Source organism: Hemibagrus wyckioides, linkage group LG11, assembly GCF_019097595.1.
Source record: "Hemibagrus wyckioides isolate EC202008001 linkage group LG11, SWU_Hwy_1.0, whole genome shotgun sequence".
Classification (NCBI taxonomy): Eukaryota; Metazoa; Chordata; class Actinopteri; order Siluriformes; family Bagridae; genus Hemibagrus; species Hemibagrus wyckioides.
This window is the reverse complement of record NC_080720.1, coordinates 12,495,816-12,512,575: the sequence shown is the minus strand read 5'-3', so window position 1 is coordinate 12,512,575 and position 16,760 is coordinate 12,495,816. Positions and strand designations below refer to the sequence as shown.

The window sequence follows — 16,760 nt, the reverse complement described above, 5'->3', positions numbered from 1 at the left end:
AGTGAAATGTCTTATTTTTTTTTTCCAAAAAATTCTTCAACATGTTCGTCTGTTGTCACTTCGGTTAACAGTTACCCACAATGTTGTGCGACAACATGGCCATAGTGGACTGAATTAGCCCTCAATTCATCGTTACCTTAATAGTGCAAAGCAGCAGTGCTTTAGTTCTTTTAGTCACATCAGCCCTCTCACCTCATTAATCATCTGGGCCCAACCTCTGACTTAATTTATATAGAATTATATTGAATGCTGGAAATTTAAATCCAGCTTTAAAGTCCATTAATTCTACATTGTATTTCTCATTAATATGACATGGAATGTTACTTGGAAATGGTGAGTGTAAAAAGCTCTTGCTTCTTTATTTTTAGGCACGAACAACTAAACCTGGCTATGATCCCTTATGTTTGAGATTGTTGAATTGTGCTAGTAATGTCTCTCTGTGACTTCACCATGGCAGGCAACTATTTAACTTCTCACAGGAATAACAGCACAGCACAGCAATACAGCACCAGCCAATAAATTAGCACCAGAATCACTAATATTTCAATACAAACACATTTAATGTGTTTCAGGGTGCAGTTTTCTTCCAACGGTCTTACTCAAGGGCTCAACAGGGCTTAACAGCTGAACTATCACCAATACATAAGGTTGTGGAACTTGGACTCGAACCCGTCCAGTTTTCTGTAATGACTTGGATTTGGATTGGACTTAATGCTATTTTTGCATGCAGTTGCCTCGATCTTGGGCATCAATCTCATCTCACTGAATATGTTCTTGGTCTCATTTGAGAGTTTGTAATATTAATGTTTGTGGTGACTTTTATTATAAGCACAATGTTTGACAAGGAGTAAGTCCTTCTTCTAAAAAATATAGCCTAATCACTGGCGTGAATGAAGCCATCTAGTTGAAGTTTTGGGCTTGAAAAGGGGTTGCTGGTCTTGATCTTGACTTTGTACTGAACTTCAACACAACTTGGATTCTACCCCCTTAAGACTTTTGATTTATGACTTGATCTTAGTCCTGGTCTTGTACTTGACAATGGTGGTTTTGACTACAGCCCTACCAATGCACTAACATCAGTCAAGGACAGATATTTTCACTAAGACGAGTCTATGACAGACTGCAGAGATTTATACAGGGACAATCCCTGAAGGAAACTCCCTCATTTCTCCTCGCTGTATCTGGCCACATACACGTGTGAGTTCATATGAAGAGAGAAAAAAGCTCTATATACACCAGAAGAGGCAGAACCTCTCAGTGATTCGGCCCCTTTCATTACAGTGCATTTCCATGGGAACTTTTTCCCATCATTAAGTATGACATTAGTGTAAAACAATATCATAAACAATAACATTATATAAATATATTAACATATAAATATCTTTAAATATAATAGAAACAATATAATAAATTATTCACCTCAGAACAAGATAGAATTGGGCTACTGAGAAACCACTAATGAAAATTATGAGGTTCTAGCCCTTCGATGGTACATTCCAGCTGTATTATGCTGCTCTACAGACACACCGAACATAACAAATGAAGTGGCTCCTGTTGCACTGGGAGGCAATGTCCATGGAAATGGCAGTCCTGGGAGCTTCATGTAAGGGGAAAGCATGTAAGCTTAGATGGCCCACCACATACTGAAATGTTAGCATCAGTCATGCTACTAAAAGAAGGCATTCACCACAGTATGTTTCTCTAGGGCTTTGCATGCTGAAGTGTGTTAACATAAGTGCATGAGTACACTGCCAAGATGCCAGAAGTTAATGTTATAATGCTCTTAACAGGGTGGAAGCATGGTCAGAACACACACTTCTGGCAAGCGTGTGTTGTTGCAAATCAGCCACGTGACTCTAAACATCCATAATGTCACAATGTAGAGTCTCCTGTGTAAGAGAAATATAAAGGCTGGACTCAAAGTCCCTACAGTGTATAAAGTTTAAGAGGTAAAACATGTCTGTATACTCAATAACACAGTCCATCTTCTATCCCGGCCCTTAAAAAATATCAATAAATAAATAAATAAAATAAAATAAACAGTCTATTTATACCAGGCAGACTATTTAAATTTTATTTATAGCACAGAGCCTAAAATAAACTCCAGCAGCAATGTGCAGCATTGCCGTTCATTAAAAGCTTAGGCAGCAAAAAGCAGCCACTGTTATCACAAACGGCAGCTTTGTGGCCGGTGAAAAATGAGCCGTTTCTTCCACAGTCCCAAGAGAGGTGACCGACGACCTTCTTTCACTAGCCTCCAAAATGACATCCAGAGTGTGAGGGAAGCAAAAGGGAGCCAAGCAGATGCAAGATTCCCGAAGAATGGGAAAGAGTGGGAGAACTGTTAAGAAAGACTTCATGAAAATCAAAAATAAGGATGCACTAAGGTGCATGTAACTTGTTTCACACATTAAAATGTACCATTTATATTACACAGGGTGATGGGGAACTTGCCTATCCCAGGGGATTTGGGGGACACCATGGACCGGGCACCAACACACTGTCACAGACCACAACAATTTAAAAATGCTAATCAGCCAACAACTCAAGGCTTTGTACTGGGGGAAGAAAACCGAGAAAGCCTGAAAAAACAAGGAGAGCATGCACACAGGGCAGAGGCAGGAATCAAACCCCGAATCCAAACATGCTAGCCAATAAGTCACCATCTCCCCTCACAAAATAAAAGTACACCTTTAAAAGGAATTTTGAAGTATAAAGAATTCTAACTCAAGAATGAGTTAACGTTATAAATGTTATTTACATGCCAATGAATATAATGTATGTGAGAAGAATGTACAGTAAAATACCTGAAAAGTTCAAGCTAAAGTATTATTATTATTTAATTTCATTTTTATTTTAATTTTAAATCACAATGGTCTTAATATATCTCAATATATAAAAAATATTTCAATGTATAGTGTCTATTTTTATTGGCCAACTATTGTCAGTATCAGGATATTGCATTCATAAAAATCTGTATTTAGTTTTTGTAGTTCTATTCATTTCCAACATTTTTATATTACTCTTGAGTGTCACATGGATCAAATCTCAAATAATTTTTATTCTGAAAATCACATTTAAGTAAAGCAAATCAGTGGAGCATTAGGGAGATAAGTTAGTGCCTTTTATCACTTAAGTTATAGTAGTCTGTCTAATCTTTCCATCTCCATGCTTTTCTCTCCCTTGAAGTTAATAAGACAACAAATATAGCTTATAGCTTATAATGTTACTAAGAAAGAAAAATGTGCAAGTCTTGTGTCCTGAAGATTTTCATGTGGAGGACAACATACTGACCATTACAAAAGAATGGAGACTCCTTCCTTAATTTATTAATTTTTTTATATATATAAATGTCTCCTGATAGAAAAAGTACAGAATACACACCAAGTAGACATTTTGTCTTTCCTAAGTAACATATTATTTCTGTTTATTTCATTTTGTGGAGCACTCAAACTGCAGGTCCCTCTAAAAGAGTGGTTACTATTAGAATCAAATGAATCAACACATTTCTGGCCAATCAGATCTGATTTGGTAAAGCCCTGGAACAGTCAATAACAGAGAGTTAATCAAAAGAATCACTCATATACAGAACTTTGATTTTAACCTAAAAAAAGATCCTAGGAACAGATTTCAATTCGTTCATAATGTAACCTCTATGAAATCTGAAATAAATCAGTTTTATGACCATTATAGCTTATAACAGAAATTTCTGCTGAGTTGCCATACTGAAGCCAAAAATGTGTTAAAATAGAAGTAAATACATTTTGTTTAGTGTGACCCAGTTTTTTCACAGGGCCATTTACTGCTCAGTTTGTTTATCAAAAACCTCCAAATGGGCTTCCCCACTTTGGAAAGAGCGAAGTGTTTGCTGTGCACATATTCCATTTCAAAGCCACGAGGCTCTCCGTCACTCCCTCTTTCTGACAGAGAAGCTCTGTGACTGCTTTCCTTGATCACTACTTCATGCACATGGCATACACATCACCAGCACTTAATAGTGAAAAACCAAAGGACAAATAATGATAAAATCCACATGGCTTCTCTTTCTTTTCATATTATTAATGAGAGGGTTTCCTCCATTCTCATACACATAACTGAACATGGAGACAGAAAGCTTGATTATATTTAAACACTACAGGCCTCAGAACATCCCCCAGCGTGCAGCAGATGAGTGTCAGAATACAGCCACTGTTTTCATGGGGGCAACCTTATAAAATAGATAAACATGTGATAAACATTCTCAACGGACCTACCCTGAATAAAGAGAGAATAAAAAGGCCTTTTAGATGACACATCTCCCACTGTCTATCAAATCCATGATTTACCTACAGCAAATGAACCTGCATGTGGAATACAATGCAAGTACTGTTTTAACACTAAACATGTGGATATGGGTTTTAACAGATGTTTAACGTATCTCTATAAAGAGTTGCAGTCATCATTTATATTAAAGCTATATATTTAAATATTGTTTATTGTCCAGAATGCCAGAAAAGCTCTAGGGCCAAACCTTCATATTATCACACTCAAAGTTTAAAGAAATACATCATACTTCAATACTTCTGGTCAGTTATCACATTAACCTGTGTATACTGACTATTTGTAAGATATACAGTGTGCAATCTACAACCTGTCTTTGTGTTACTGTCTCTATTGCTGCTGGACATCTGGAATTTCCTTCTGGATCAATAAAGTATCTATCTATCTATCTATCTATCTATCTATCTATCTATCTATCTATCTATCTATCTATCTATCTATCTATCTATCTGTCTATCTATCTATCTATCTATCTATCTATCTATCTATCTATCTATCTATCTATCTAGTTAATATTTGTGCAATGGCCCAATTTGTTGAACTGTCTCACCTTGATCAATATCAAATTAAATATAAAAATTAAACATCTATTAATGTATAGACCCATTTGAATGCTGTTGATTGCTTGATTCTGAATGGTCAGAAGGTTGGGAAGGAGTCTCCAGTGTCAGCACTTTGTTATTATTAGAAGCTGAACATTGCATTAAAGTTCTGTTAATTTTTCTTTAAGTCTTCAGGATGAAGAGCTTTGTGCTTTCGGGTTTCTTCCTGGAAAGCTATGACATGCTGTGGGCTTGTCTAATTTACTAGTTGAGAGAAAATAAAGGGAGATTTGGTAAGAGAATATAAAAGTGACAACATCTTCTTAATTAATAAGTATAAAAAAATGTTAGTTGGTGAAACTTTGGTTTGATATAAGACCTCACACTGCCCTGCTGTTAATTGTTTTCCAATAATATCAGCATCATTTGAATGTAAATAATGGAAAATTGACTCATATTCCCTAAGAGAACCTTGTTCAAGGTGGCTCTTTGTACATGTTTTAATACCATTTGTTATGGATTGGTCGCAGACAGAAAGCCACTTTCAGCCTGACAAAACAGAAGACGAGAAAGCACACCCCTGCCCCTGGAGGCTTTCCTTTATTTACTCTGTAACTTGCTTACAGTAGTTTGGCTTCTTTTAAGTCAGTGGAAGTGAATGCACTGATTGAACATGTGCATGAGGATATGTGTACATGTTCCTACCCTGTTGGTTAAAACAGACTGCTTGCTGAGCAGCTGGTCTCTGTCCATATGGGCCTGTGAAAGCAGATCCTTAAGATGCCGATTCTCTTCCAGTACACTGACCTCACCAGCAGCAGCACCTGAAACGAGTAGTGGATTACAAGAAAGGTCAGGATATACTGTATATGCCTACCCCACATTCTCTGTTGTTATGTAACAGGTAAGGTAATTGAGCATACCAGAAGGCCCATCAGCCAGGTTTCGGGTGATGATCTGCCGTATGAGGGCAGGAACTGGTGTGGTAAAGGATTCCACATCATCACTTTGTACAGTGAAAGCTTTCTCCTCAGTGCTATCTGGGTTGAGCAGGGATTCCTCTAGTTTCTGCAACATCATCGAGTATTGGAATAGGCATATTAGGTAGTAGATCTCCAGCAATGCAAAGATAATTATAGACTCCTACTAACATACTTGCTAAGTAACTAGTAGATCAGAGTATTTCAAATGTCCTACTCATTGGTTATTACCCATCTTAGATGCCTTAGAAAAACTGTGGCTAATAACATTGCATGAAATGCATAGTCTTTTTAAGTCTATTTAAAGTTCCTGTTTACATTTTCCAGACGTTAAATTAGCTCCACCTCCAGAAGGAATCAAGCTCTGCCTCTTTTCCTTAAAAGGAAATTAACAAGGCAACTTACAAGACAGGCACAGTGAGATCGGCTGAAAGGAATGAGAAGGTTCTTAGTGTGCAAAATTACACCCTGCTCTTTTAACTCACTATGTGTTTCAGTAGCACCTGACTATTCATAATCTAAGAACAGTTTTATGATTAGCTCCTAGAATCCACTTACGGCACACAAAGTTTTGTGCAATTCTAACATTCTCAAAATTAAAAGTATATGAATATGTACCTTTCATAGTACAAATGCTTAGCACAAGGCAGTACCCTAAATATGATGGACACAATTCTCTCGTTTGGTGCTTTGTTGATGGTGGTGAAGAGTGCTGTTATAAAAGGCATTGCTCAAAAAGCATTCTGTTGAGCTGAGATCTGGTGATTGTGAAGCTGTGGATAGAGGTATGATCATTTTGGAAGAGATCACTCCTATTAGGATTGCTTAATCATAGGATAAATAAGACCATATAAAGAATATAAATATATAGGATATAAAACATCTTTCTATTGATTTGCAGTGACATTTCTCTCTAAGGGGACAATGAAAAAAAAAGAAACAGCATAACAAAGCCTGTGGTTACTCAAATAAGCACTCTTTACAATTATTCAACCATGGTGAATAGAAAAGCATCTCAGAAAAACAAGAATCTGAGGCTAATATTGGTACAGACTAAACCACTCTGTGCTGATCAGAGTGGAACCCAATCCCAGAAAATAGGTCTGGCCCAGATCTGGCCCACACAATGCACTTACACTCGACCCGCATACCACAAAGAATGACGGCCCTTTGGTGGCTCATATCTGGTTTGCCAGAGGTGGTCCAAAATGGGCCAGCACAAGGCCAGCACTGGGCCACACTACATAAACCAAACCATAACCAGGCCACATCTGGCTTGCCATCATATAAACAGTACCATCACTGCCAGACCTGGGCCGCATCTGGTTGACATACCACTTGCCATGCCAGAACCAGCAGTGCTGCATGCCAGATCTGGCCCAGACCCTTCTGCTATGTGGTATGTGATCTTCTGCTGTTGTAGCCCATCCAAATCAAGGTTTGATGTTTTGCCATGGTCTTTCCTGATGTTTATTTCTTTCTACATTGTAAAACAATGCTGAAGGCAGCCGAAATCCACAATAATGTCCTTTGAACAGTTGATGTTGAGATATGTCTGCTACTGATGCTCTGTAAAGCCTTCATAACGGCTTTAATCTGAGGTGCTGTTAATTGGAGATTTCTGAGGCTGGTAACTCTAAATGAACTTCTCCTCTGCAGCAGAGGTAAATTTTGGTCTTGCTTTCCTGGGATGGTCTTCATGTGAGCCAGTTTCTTCATGGTGCTTGAAGGGTTTTGCAAATGCACTTGACAATACTGTTCTTGCAAGAACTATTCCAGAACACCTGACCTTCGTGTCTTAAAATGACTGTTTTTTGTTGTCGTTACATATGGATTACTTAAGTCCATTTGTGTTATTTCATAGTTTTGAAATCTCCAGTATTGTTCTAGAATGTAGAAAATAAATCCCTAAACAAAAAACATTGAATTAAAAGGTGTGTCCAAACTTTTGCTGGTACTGTATATATATATATATATATATATATATATATATATATATATATATATAATTATTATTATTATTAATAAATGACCTTATTTAAACATAAAAACAATTCACTATACGGTTTGCGGATACCGCAATATACCGGGAAAATCCGCAAAAAAATTTATGTCCCTAAGAAAAATCCGCGATATACCGGGATCGCGACAGCCTATATGAACCGCGATATATAGAAGGATTACTGTACTTCCTTGCAGCTTGAACCAATCTGGCTTGAACCACCCAAAGAACTATCATATACTGAAACTCTATAGAGATCAGGAGATCAGAAATTCTTAAACTGGCCCATTTCCTAGTAGCAACCATGATACAATCACAGAAATCACACTTTTTGTTCATTCTGTTTGATGTGAACACTATCTGAAGCTCTTGGCCTGTATCTATGTGATTTTCTGTATTGTTCTGCTACCACATGATTGGCTGTTTAGATTAACTGCACGAATGTGAAGGCGTAGCAGTGTTCCTAATAAAGTGCACGGTTAGTGTATGTTGGCTAGTGGATCTTTTTTTTTTTTTTTACAGTTAAGTGTATTTACTGTACAAGTTCTGCACTACACTATAGTTGACCTTTCGATCGTCTTACCTGGGTGTAAAATCGCCAGCTCTCTTCTCTTTCAAGAACACATAGTCACTGACTTAAAACAGGCACCGATGCAATAACATACCTACCTTTATTTGCTCAGGAATGTACTCCTTGAATTAAAAGCACGCACCTGAATAACAGCCGCCAGTCCGGCCGACGACTCCCCTTCACAATTCATGTGGAAAATGACCTTTGGATGAAGTTAAACTAATGCACAAGTTTTTGTTTTTTTTTGCAATCTATTCACGCGCTGCCGCGCAGACTTTTATTGCACGAGCAGCTCTAGTAGAAGGTTGTTTTGCAGTTAAATGTGGCTACACAAACTAGCACAAGTTCAGAGTAAACAACTGCATTCAAATGCAAATAAAAGTTGCCCACGATAAATGACCAAAAGTTTTTAAAAACTTTCGGAAGCAACTGCAATCACAGCAGACGTCCAGGCGGAGCTTCTCGGTTGACATGGAAACCGAACGCTCCCGGGCGGTTGCTATGATACTCAAACGCTAGCTTTCGTTTTTCGTGGTTACAAAGACGCCAACGACACACACACACACACACACACACACACACACACTGCCTGTACAGCATTCCTGTTCAGGTTAATAATCTCCAAGACGTTTAAATTGACTGAATTTATTTCCCAGGAACAATAAACAAATGTTAAAGGCCAGGCAAAATCTTAAATATAAAACAATAGTTTTATGAAAGAAAAACGAATTATCCGGAGTACATATTATATCAAGCACAAAGATTAATGACATAAAAAGTATATGCAGTGCAATATATGTATATTGTATATACAGCAGGTGCATTATATAGTGTGTGTATATCACACAAATGCTGTAAAACAAAGATGCCTTCAAAAGCAAAGCAATAAAGCATTTTCTACATAAAAAGCAATAAACAGCACTAAAAAAAATAATATTTAGTGTGACAGAGTACAAGTTTTTCTAAGCATCTTGGAGAATAATTGCTTCTGTGTTTGCAAGTAATCCCTGACAACCAGCATTCATGTTGTGTCTAACAACTGGTACAATATGGTCTAACAATGTGGAAGGCTTAAATTGTGTTTTTAAATTGTGCTAGCTGGTCAGAACAAGCTGAATTTTCCAACATGGACTGTACTACATTATATCCAATAATAACTAATAAAAATAAACTTCTTTAACATATATGCAGCTAGTGGTGATAATACTTTTCTCATTACACACCACATACAAGGACATGTATTTAAAGTCCTGTGTTGTAACTACTGCATTGCCTGCAATGTCTGAATTCACCATCTGTCCTCATTTTTGTATTTATTATATGGTGTATTGTATTGTCAAGTTTTGCACTTGAAAGGCTTCACACCAAAGGCTAAGAGAACATGGTTCTATTCGATTGTATACTTCTACATGGCTAAAATGACAATTTCATGACAAACTTGCTGTTACTAAGAGGCTTACATGGCTTGCATTTTGGACCTCTGCAACAACAATAAGATCAGGCCAATAAACATTTTATATTAAATATTATTAGATATAGTTATATGTTCTAGTCTCTGAGCCTATTCTGTGAAATCATGTAGATTAAGAAATATATGTTGCAACTTTCCCAGTGGTCAGTGTTGTAAATAAAACAAAATATATAATCAATAAACAAAGCATTATAATCTACAAAACAAAAAGAATGCCAGAAAAATGCAATTTTCTACTTTATTTCTTTGAAGGTGCATTTTTCTACTGCAAGACATTTTCTGTATCTTAAAAATAAAAAATAAAAATATCCATTTCTGATATCTGAAAGAGAATTCTAGTCCTAGTCAGTATAGCTGAGCTAAGCTTATTCTGGTTGAGCTTACAGTATAACTGAAAGGCTTCATATCTCTGCATCCCACTATGTCTCTTCAGGAAAGAGCTCAGGCCACTGGGACGTGTCTAGGAAGATCGAACAGCAGCCACTGTAGTACCATAGCCTGGGAAGGAAACACTCCACCCTCCAGGAGTTGGATGCTCGGTTGTACACCTCCACTTCCACACCGTAATCTCCCTCCATTCCTTTCCAGTGGCCTCCAGTCACATAGAGCTGCTCTCGCAGAACCACCAGACCTCCATTCTCATGGAGTTTGTGCAGGAACTGCACCTGAAGATGTCCAAGACCTTACAGTGAGATTCTCAAATGTTTTAGCAAAGCACTTGTGACCAGACGGAGAAGAAGATGTTTTTGAATGTTTTGAATAATATAATGAAGGGAAGAGTGAATAATAAATAAATGTAATTGTATGACAGGTACTTTTATCCAAAGTGATTACAGTTAAGGTTCTTTCTCATGGACCAACAGTGGCCTTTTTGAAGTCCTGTGATTTGAACTCACATCCTTTCAATCAGCAGTAAAGGCTACTATACCATACTATACCAGTGTCTATTAGTACTGACATAATTAAAAATGGAATTTTCCATTGCAAACTGCAAATGTTTTTTGTTAAATATGTAAAAACAAAACAAAAAAACCCTCACCTTCTGCCACATGTTAGCATCTGGGTCATACAGATACACTTTTTTGGTGTTGTCTGCTATCAGATAGATGACCCCATCCATAGAAACAGAACGAGGAGAAGATAAGTACTTTGGGATAAATGGAGAGCAGACGATACTCCAACCATCTGAAAAAAAGCAAATGGCAAATAAAAGCACACATTAAAGCCAGTTTATACTGTGTGGATTAAAAGGGTTTTACGTCAAGGTTACGTCACACACTTCACACAGAGATAAGGACAATTGTCGGTCCATTAGCATGTTTGGTTTATGTTTCCCCATTGCCTTTGTCTTGTTTGTAGATGTCCCATGAGTTTTGCAGCATAATCCTATTCTGTCTTTTTATTGATTGCAACCAATTTTTTGTACAGTTTCAAATAGGTGACAGCTCTACAGCATCAACCCGGCATAACTGAGTTAAAGTTGTGTATACATGTTGATTGCAAGGAGATCTTGGGGATGGGACGCGGGAGATACGAACATACTGATGCTTACAAAGAGCAGCAAAAGACTTTATAGAATTTGAAGAGGAATTTACTGGTACTTATATTATCATTATTGGGCGAATACTGACCTAAAACTTTAGACTGGTCTTGAATGAGCTGATGATTTGACATATTTTCTGCTTTGATTCACTGATGTATTTTATACCATTAACACATGTAATGCTGATTAACACAACACAGATCACTGGGTAATGAACCTGTATTTGTATCAGTCAATACTCAGAACTCTGGTTGGTATTGATTTTGGTTTTTGGAATTTGGTATTGATCCAATTTTTTTTAAAAAAGGGATTATTAGATCTGTATATATTGTATTGTCCTTTACTTCTATGTTGATTTTTGTCCTGGTGTTCTTCTCTGATTGTTGAAGCTATAAACAGTTTATGGTCCTTGGTGATTCTTACCTATGACAGGGTTGTAGCACTGCAGAGTCAGGGCATTATATTTGACAGCACAGGAGCCTATGACATATAGTTTCCCCAGACATGCAGTGGCTGTGAAGTTGGTCACATATTTCACTGCAGGAGCTGTTAGAGCCCAGCTGTCAATGTATGGGTCATAGTGTTCTACTTCTACAGTGTCCATCATTGTGCCTGTAAATACAACAAAACACTTTCAAACATTATCGGATAATCGAATAGATGAGTTATTGCTCTCTCAGTAAGTCAGTTATAGAAAAAAACAGTTATTATAAATTCTCTGTGCCCAAGAGAGAAAACAAGGTGCATCATTTCTACAAAAGTTAGCTTTTAAATGCAGTCTGCAAGTGTTACTCCTTTTTTCTATATTTTCTTACCTCCAATGACATAAATCTCTCCATTTAGTGCTGCAGAGGAGTGGTTAGTCCTGGGCCTCAGCATGGGTGCTACTGTAACCCACCTCCCTTCACGAGTGATATACTTCCAGGTCTCTGTGGTCGACCAGGTATTGGACTGGGAACCTCTTGAGCCTCCTGGGGAAGAGAAAATATAGAAGTCATGAAGAGACTTTTTTTTTCAGGTATACTGGATATCTCTTAGGAAATAATATTGGCTTTGTTTTGGCAGCTTATTAAAATTCCAAAGAGCTAAAACAAAGACTTCTATAAAATAAAGAGGAAAATGAGAGGTATAGGCAATTTGCAGGTGAAAGAGATTTTAATATATCTCTTATAAATCTTTGAAAGGCTAGGTGTTCCATTAGCAAGCGTGTTTAGTAACGCTCATAATTCTTAAATGGTTCCAGTTCTTATGAGACTCTCAGAGAAATTTTCTTTATAGTCACAGGATGTTCTTTATTATCCTCTCCAAATCCTTTATGGCGATGATGTTCCATTCATATAATGCAACACTCAAATATGAGGAGGGAAACTATACATTTGCTTGATCTTTTTTCCAAAAGGTCCAGTTTCTATAAATATCCTTAAAAGCCCTCCTGATCTTACTTCTTTACTCTTTCTTTTACAGTGCATCACAATACACCAGAAAGCAATTTTAAGTTTAATGTCTGTTTACCTGTAACATACACATCATTGTTTAAAGAGACAATAGAATAACCCCACTTATTGTAGTTGGGAAAATCTGGTAGCTGATGCCATTGATCTGTGAAAAGAACAGATAATAATTCGTTTTTGGTTCAGTTTTTCATGTTTTTTTTTTTTTTACATCAATAAGTCTAAGCAAGTCAGTGAGAAAGGCTGTACTTACGGAGCTTTGTGTTGTAGAAGGCACAGTTCCTAGGATGACTCCTGAGCTGTCTCTCACCATCTTCCTCCTCATCTTCTTCATCAGAGTCATCTAGGGAGCGGCCACCCATCACAAACAACACTTCCTGTAGGTTGTGAGGCGTATTTCGGAAAGGACTCTGCGCTGACTCGCCTGGTGTTATATTAATTTTCTGAAACAAAGGACTTCACAGATTAAGATTCAACAAGACACATAGAAACTGGCCCTGCAGTGTTTTGGACTAGGTGTGCTTGATATATGTAACACACAAAGAGATAACTAACCTCTCTGGAAACAGCCTCCAGAAGTTCTTTGCATTCTGGGGATTCGTGAACTAGAGGGTCTTTCAACAGGATTTCCATAAGGTAGGATTCAGGCAGAAGAGGTAGTCTTGCCATTCTCATTAGTTCAGGCAGGTGACAGATTCGGCTGTCACTGCAATGTCTGACCCAGGCAAGTGCTGCCTCGACTCGAGCAGAATCATTCCGCAACTTCAGACCTTCATCCTTTAGACAGGCCACTAGCTTATCCTTTTCCAGCAGCAGAAATTCCTCATGCTGTTGCACTGCCTCAAAGTTCTCCAAAAGAAATGCTTTGGCTTTAGCCACTACCTCAGGACAACCATGAATTTCTCCAAACTCTTGTATGCCAAGGCAGTTACTAGCATCTATCTGGTGCTGCAGGTATCTACTACAGACGGCTCGCACCGTCTGGAATTGAAGCTGACTTGATGTGCATATCAGGCCCTCCACATTTCTCTGATTGATGGTGAGTTTACCAGTGTAAGCAAAGTCCAGCAGGGTGGCAAGCACGTCAGGATCGACGTCATGAAGCTCTACCCGTGTAGCTATACTCTCCACAAAGTCACCTGAGAACATAGAGTGAAAGTAAAGGCTACAGAGAGCCAGTATACCCCGGTGGCAAGGGAAGTCTCTTCCACCAGCACTTAAAGTCACATCCACAAGATTGGGCTGGGAACAGAGAGAACGTAGTCCCTCCAACATGCTTTGTGAGTGAGAGGACAGGCAAAAGTCCAGGTCATCCACATTACGCACCATGATGACTTTTTGATCCAGTGACCAATGGTCCAATGGTCTCAATGGGTTGCAACCCAACAAACTCTTCTGTGAATTATTTATCTGCATATGAAGAGATGAGACTTGTATTACACTTAACCATTTACAGCCATAATAATACAGTATTAAAGCCTTGCAATGATCAGTGCAAATGCTATCCTGATGTGATCCATTAAAGACAACCAAATAAAGGAATGATGTCATGACAATGGGTAAAGGTTAAAAGGTTTTATTGGTGGACAGGAGGAAATAATACGGCTTACAGGTTATGCTGCAATGTAGATTATAGCAGTGAGCATCCACGGGCTCCAAGCAATCTTGGCAAACATAGTCCTCGGTGTCAAGTTCTTGCACAGTTATACAGAACAATACAGAGGCTACAAAAGAACATACTTACCAAGGTTTTGAAAATAGTTCAATCATTTGAAATAGCTGCAGTTGCAACCATGTTTATGAAGGATCCCAGGCATAATTAAAGAAAACTACAGATTAGTAGACTGATGCAGTGCACCAGATTTCATTTCAAACTTTTTTTCTGGGAAAATGCTATTTCAGCATACCACCACCCTCTATTAGTGGCCATGCCCCTCTTCAGAACCTTGTACTGAAAAGCCCTTTCAGTTGCTGCGCAAATCTATTCAATTGGTAACAGCCATATTGCTTGGGTAATATTGATTGAGTCTCAATATTGAATGAGTTTTACGTTGTACTGCATATTTTGACACCAATTTTGTGACGAAAAGGCACAGATCCTAGACTAGGTTACAAAAAATAGGTTTTGTACATTATGCACATTAGCCAAAAAAAAAAAAAAAATCTAAGTAGGAGGGGCTTAATGGTTCAAACTGGAATGTAATCAGAGTAAACAATAGCTTCTAGGGTTTAGAGTTATATGGGTTAAAACATTTAATGTTTCACTATAGCACAACCAATAGGTCAGTTGGATCTTCTTTGACTGAGTAGTGTTAGGGAGTACTAAATATTAACCAAGGTCCGTTCATCTACAACTTACTATTCAGTCTACATACATCATTTGATGGGAGCTAACAAGCTAAAACAACAGGGTTACAGAACTTCATGCTCAGACCCCTAATCAGAATCTTAGACACTCATATGCAGTGTATCCCAAAACCTACAGGGCAGTTATTAAAACAATCAACAATTTTATTATTAAAAAATGATGGCTTATTATTTGTAATATAAATTCATTGTTGTCTGGTGCTGTTGAATAATAATCATTTTATATTTACTCACCACCTATAACTATAAAATCTATTAAAATCTATATCTAACAGACTCAAATAGAAATTTTGCCTTTATTTGGAAGATATTTCACAAAAAAAACAAAGAATGATATGTACCACAATCTTCAGAAACAAACAACCTGTTTTTATAAATATTGTTTTATGTTGTACCTATAAAGTGTTTTTATTTTTACCTAAATCTGTTTGAAGAGTGACTTAAAGAGTCAGAATTTGTTTTCATGATCCAAACCAAATTGTCTCTGTATAAACTCTACATGGCTCATTGCTATAATCTGTATAGTACAGTGTCAAATGAATATTTAGGCGTTGAATGTTGATTGTTTACTATGTGTGTTATTTGTTTACTCAGCAGCGGCTAACAGCTAGCATGAAGTTCAGACACTGACACTAACTAGCTCTGTATTAACATCTTCTGTAGTTGTAACACTTAGACAAATGTGAGTTTGAATCATAGCTTAGTAAAATTAGATTGTACCTCCTTGCTGGATGAAGGCAGAAATCCCACATTGCTTTAAAAACAGTCTAAAAGATTCAAGATGCTTGTTGCTGCTTGCTGAAGTCAGGGTCACCGAACACTTTTGTCAACTCACAGCACACTCGCCTTCCACTGTACTATTTTTAGTTCAGTGGTAAGGCTCTAAATTCAGATACCAACCTCTCTGGGATGAACTGTCACCTGTTCTTAAAGAGAACTAAACACACACTCCTGATGCAGTAGAGAAATCAGAGGAGAAAAAAAACTATTTACACTAATCACAGGAGAAAATGAATTAGCCCTATGGCTTATTTATTCAAGTAAGAGCTTGTAAGTGACTATTTATTAAGGTTAGTCTAGACACCCCCCATCTTAGATGTTAAATCTTAGATTTTTCAACAAGCATTTTTTCCATTATGAATAATGACATAGATGTTACCACAGTGGATTGATTAGAGGCTGATAAACAGTCCATGAGTCCGATAAAATGAACCAAATGAATATAAAAATGAATAGAAATGAAACAAAGTAATTAAAAATTAAAAAACTAACTTGTCTTGTGGATCATAACTGTAGTAAAAGATCTGAAAAAGAGCTAGTCTCTGTTATTCCACTAGGGGACAATATAGAGCCATAAACCCAGCTACTAACAAAATGTGCTAATGATAAGTAATTTTTCATTAGCATGCTAAAGAGTCAGATTTAGCGACATGGTCACCTCAACTGTTCACCACTTTCAAGTACATTCATTAAATGACACATGTCAAACTCGAGGCTTGTGTACTAAATACAG

At 37.4% G+C, this 16,760-nt stretch overlaps 2 protein-coding genes across 2 annotated transcripts in view; both read right to left on the bottom strand.

The window, feature by feature from the left end:
• Positions 1–8,872, bottom strand: part of crocc2 (ciliary rootlet coiled-coil, rootletin family member 2) — a 57,386-nt gene extending 48,514 nt beyond the window's left edge. Inside the window, exons 1-3 of the mRNA XM_058401877.1 lie at positions 8,558–8,872; positions 5,786–5,930; positions 5,568–5,686 (exon numbers count right to left, since the gene is read on the bottom strand). Of these exons, the coding sequence (XP_058257860.1) occupies positions 5,568–5,686; positions 5,786–5,930; positions 8,558–8,605 (312 nt within the window). The 5' untranslated portion in view covers positions 8,606–8,872. The remainder of the gene's footprint in view (positions 1–5,567; positions 5,687–5,785; positions 5,931–8,557) is intronic.
• A 200-nt stretch (positions 8,873–9,072) lies between these two features.
• klhl30 (kelch-like family member 30) lies at positions 9,073–16,102 on the bottom strand. Its single transcript, XM_058403523.1, has 8 exons — positions 15,968–16,102; positions 13,436–14,290; positions 13,134–13,323; positions 12,942–13,028; positions 12,245–12,400; positions 11,853–12,041; positions 10,926–11,071; positions 9,073–10,551 (listed from the first exon to the last, which is right to left on the bottom strand). The coding sequence occupies exons 2-8, from the start codon at positions 14,207–14,209 to the stop codon at positions 10,306–10,308; spliced, it is 1,788 nt and encodes a 595-aa protein (XP_058259506.1). The 5' UTR covers positions 14,210–14,290; positions 15,968–16,102; the 3' UTR covers positions 9,073–10,305.
• Positions 16,103–16,760: the final 658 nt, after the last annotated feature.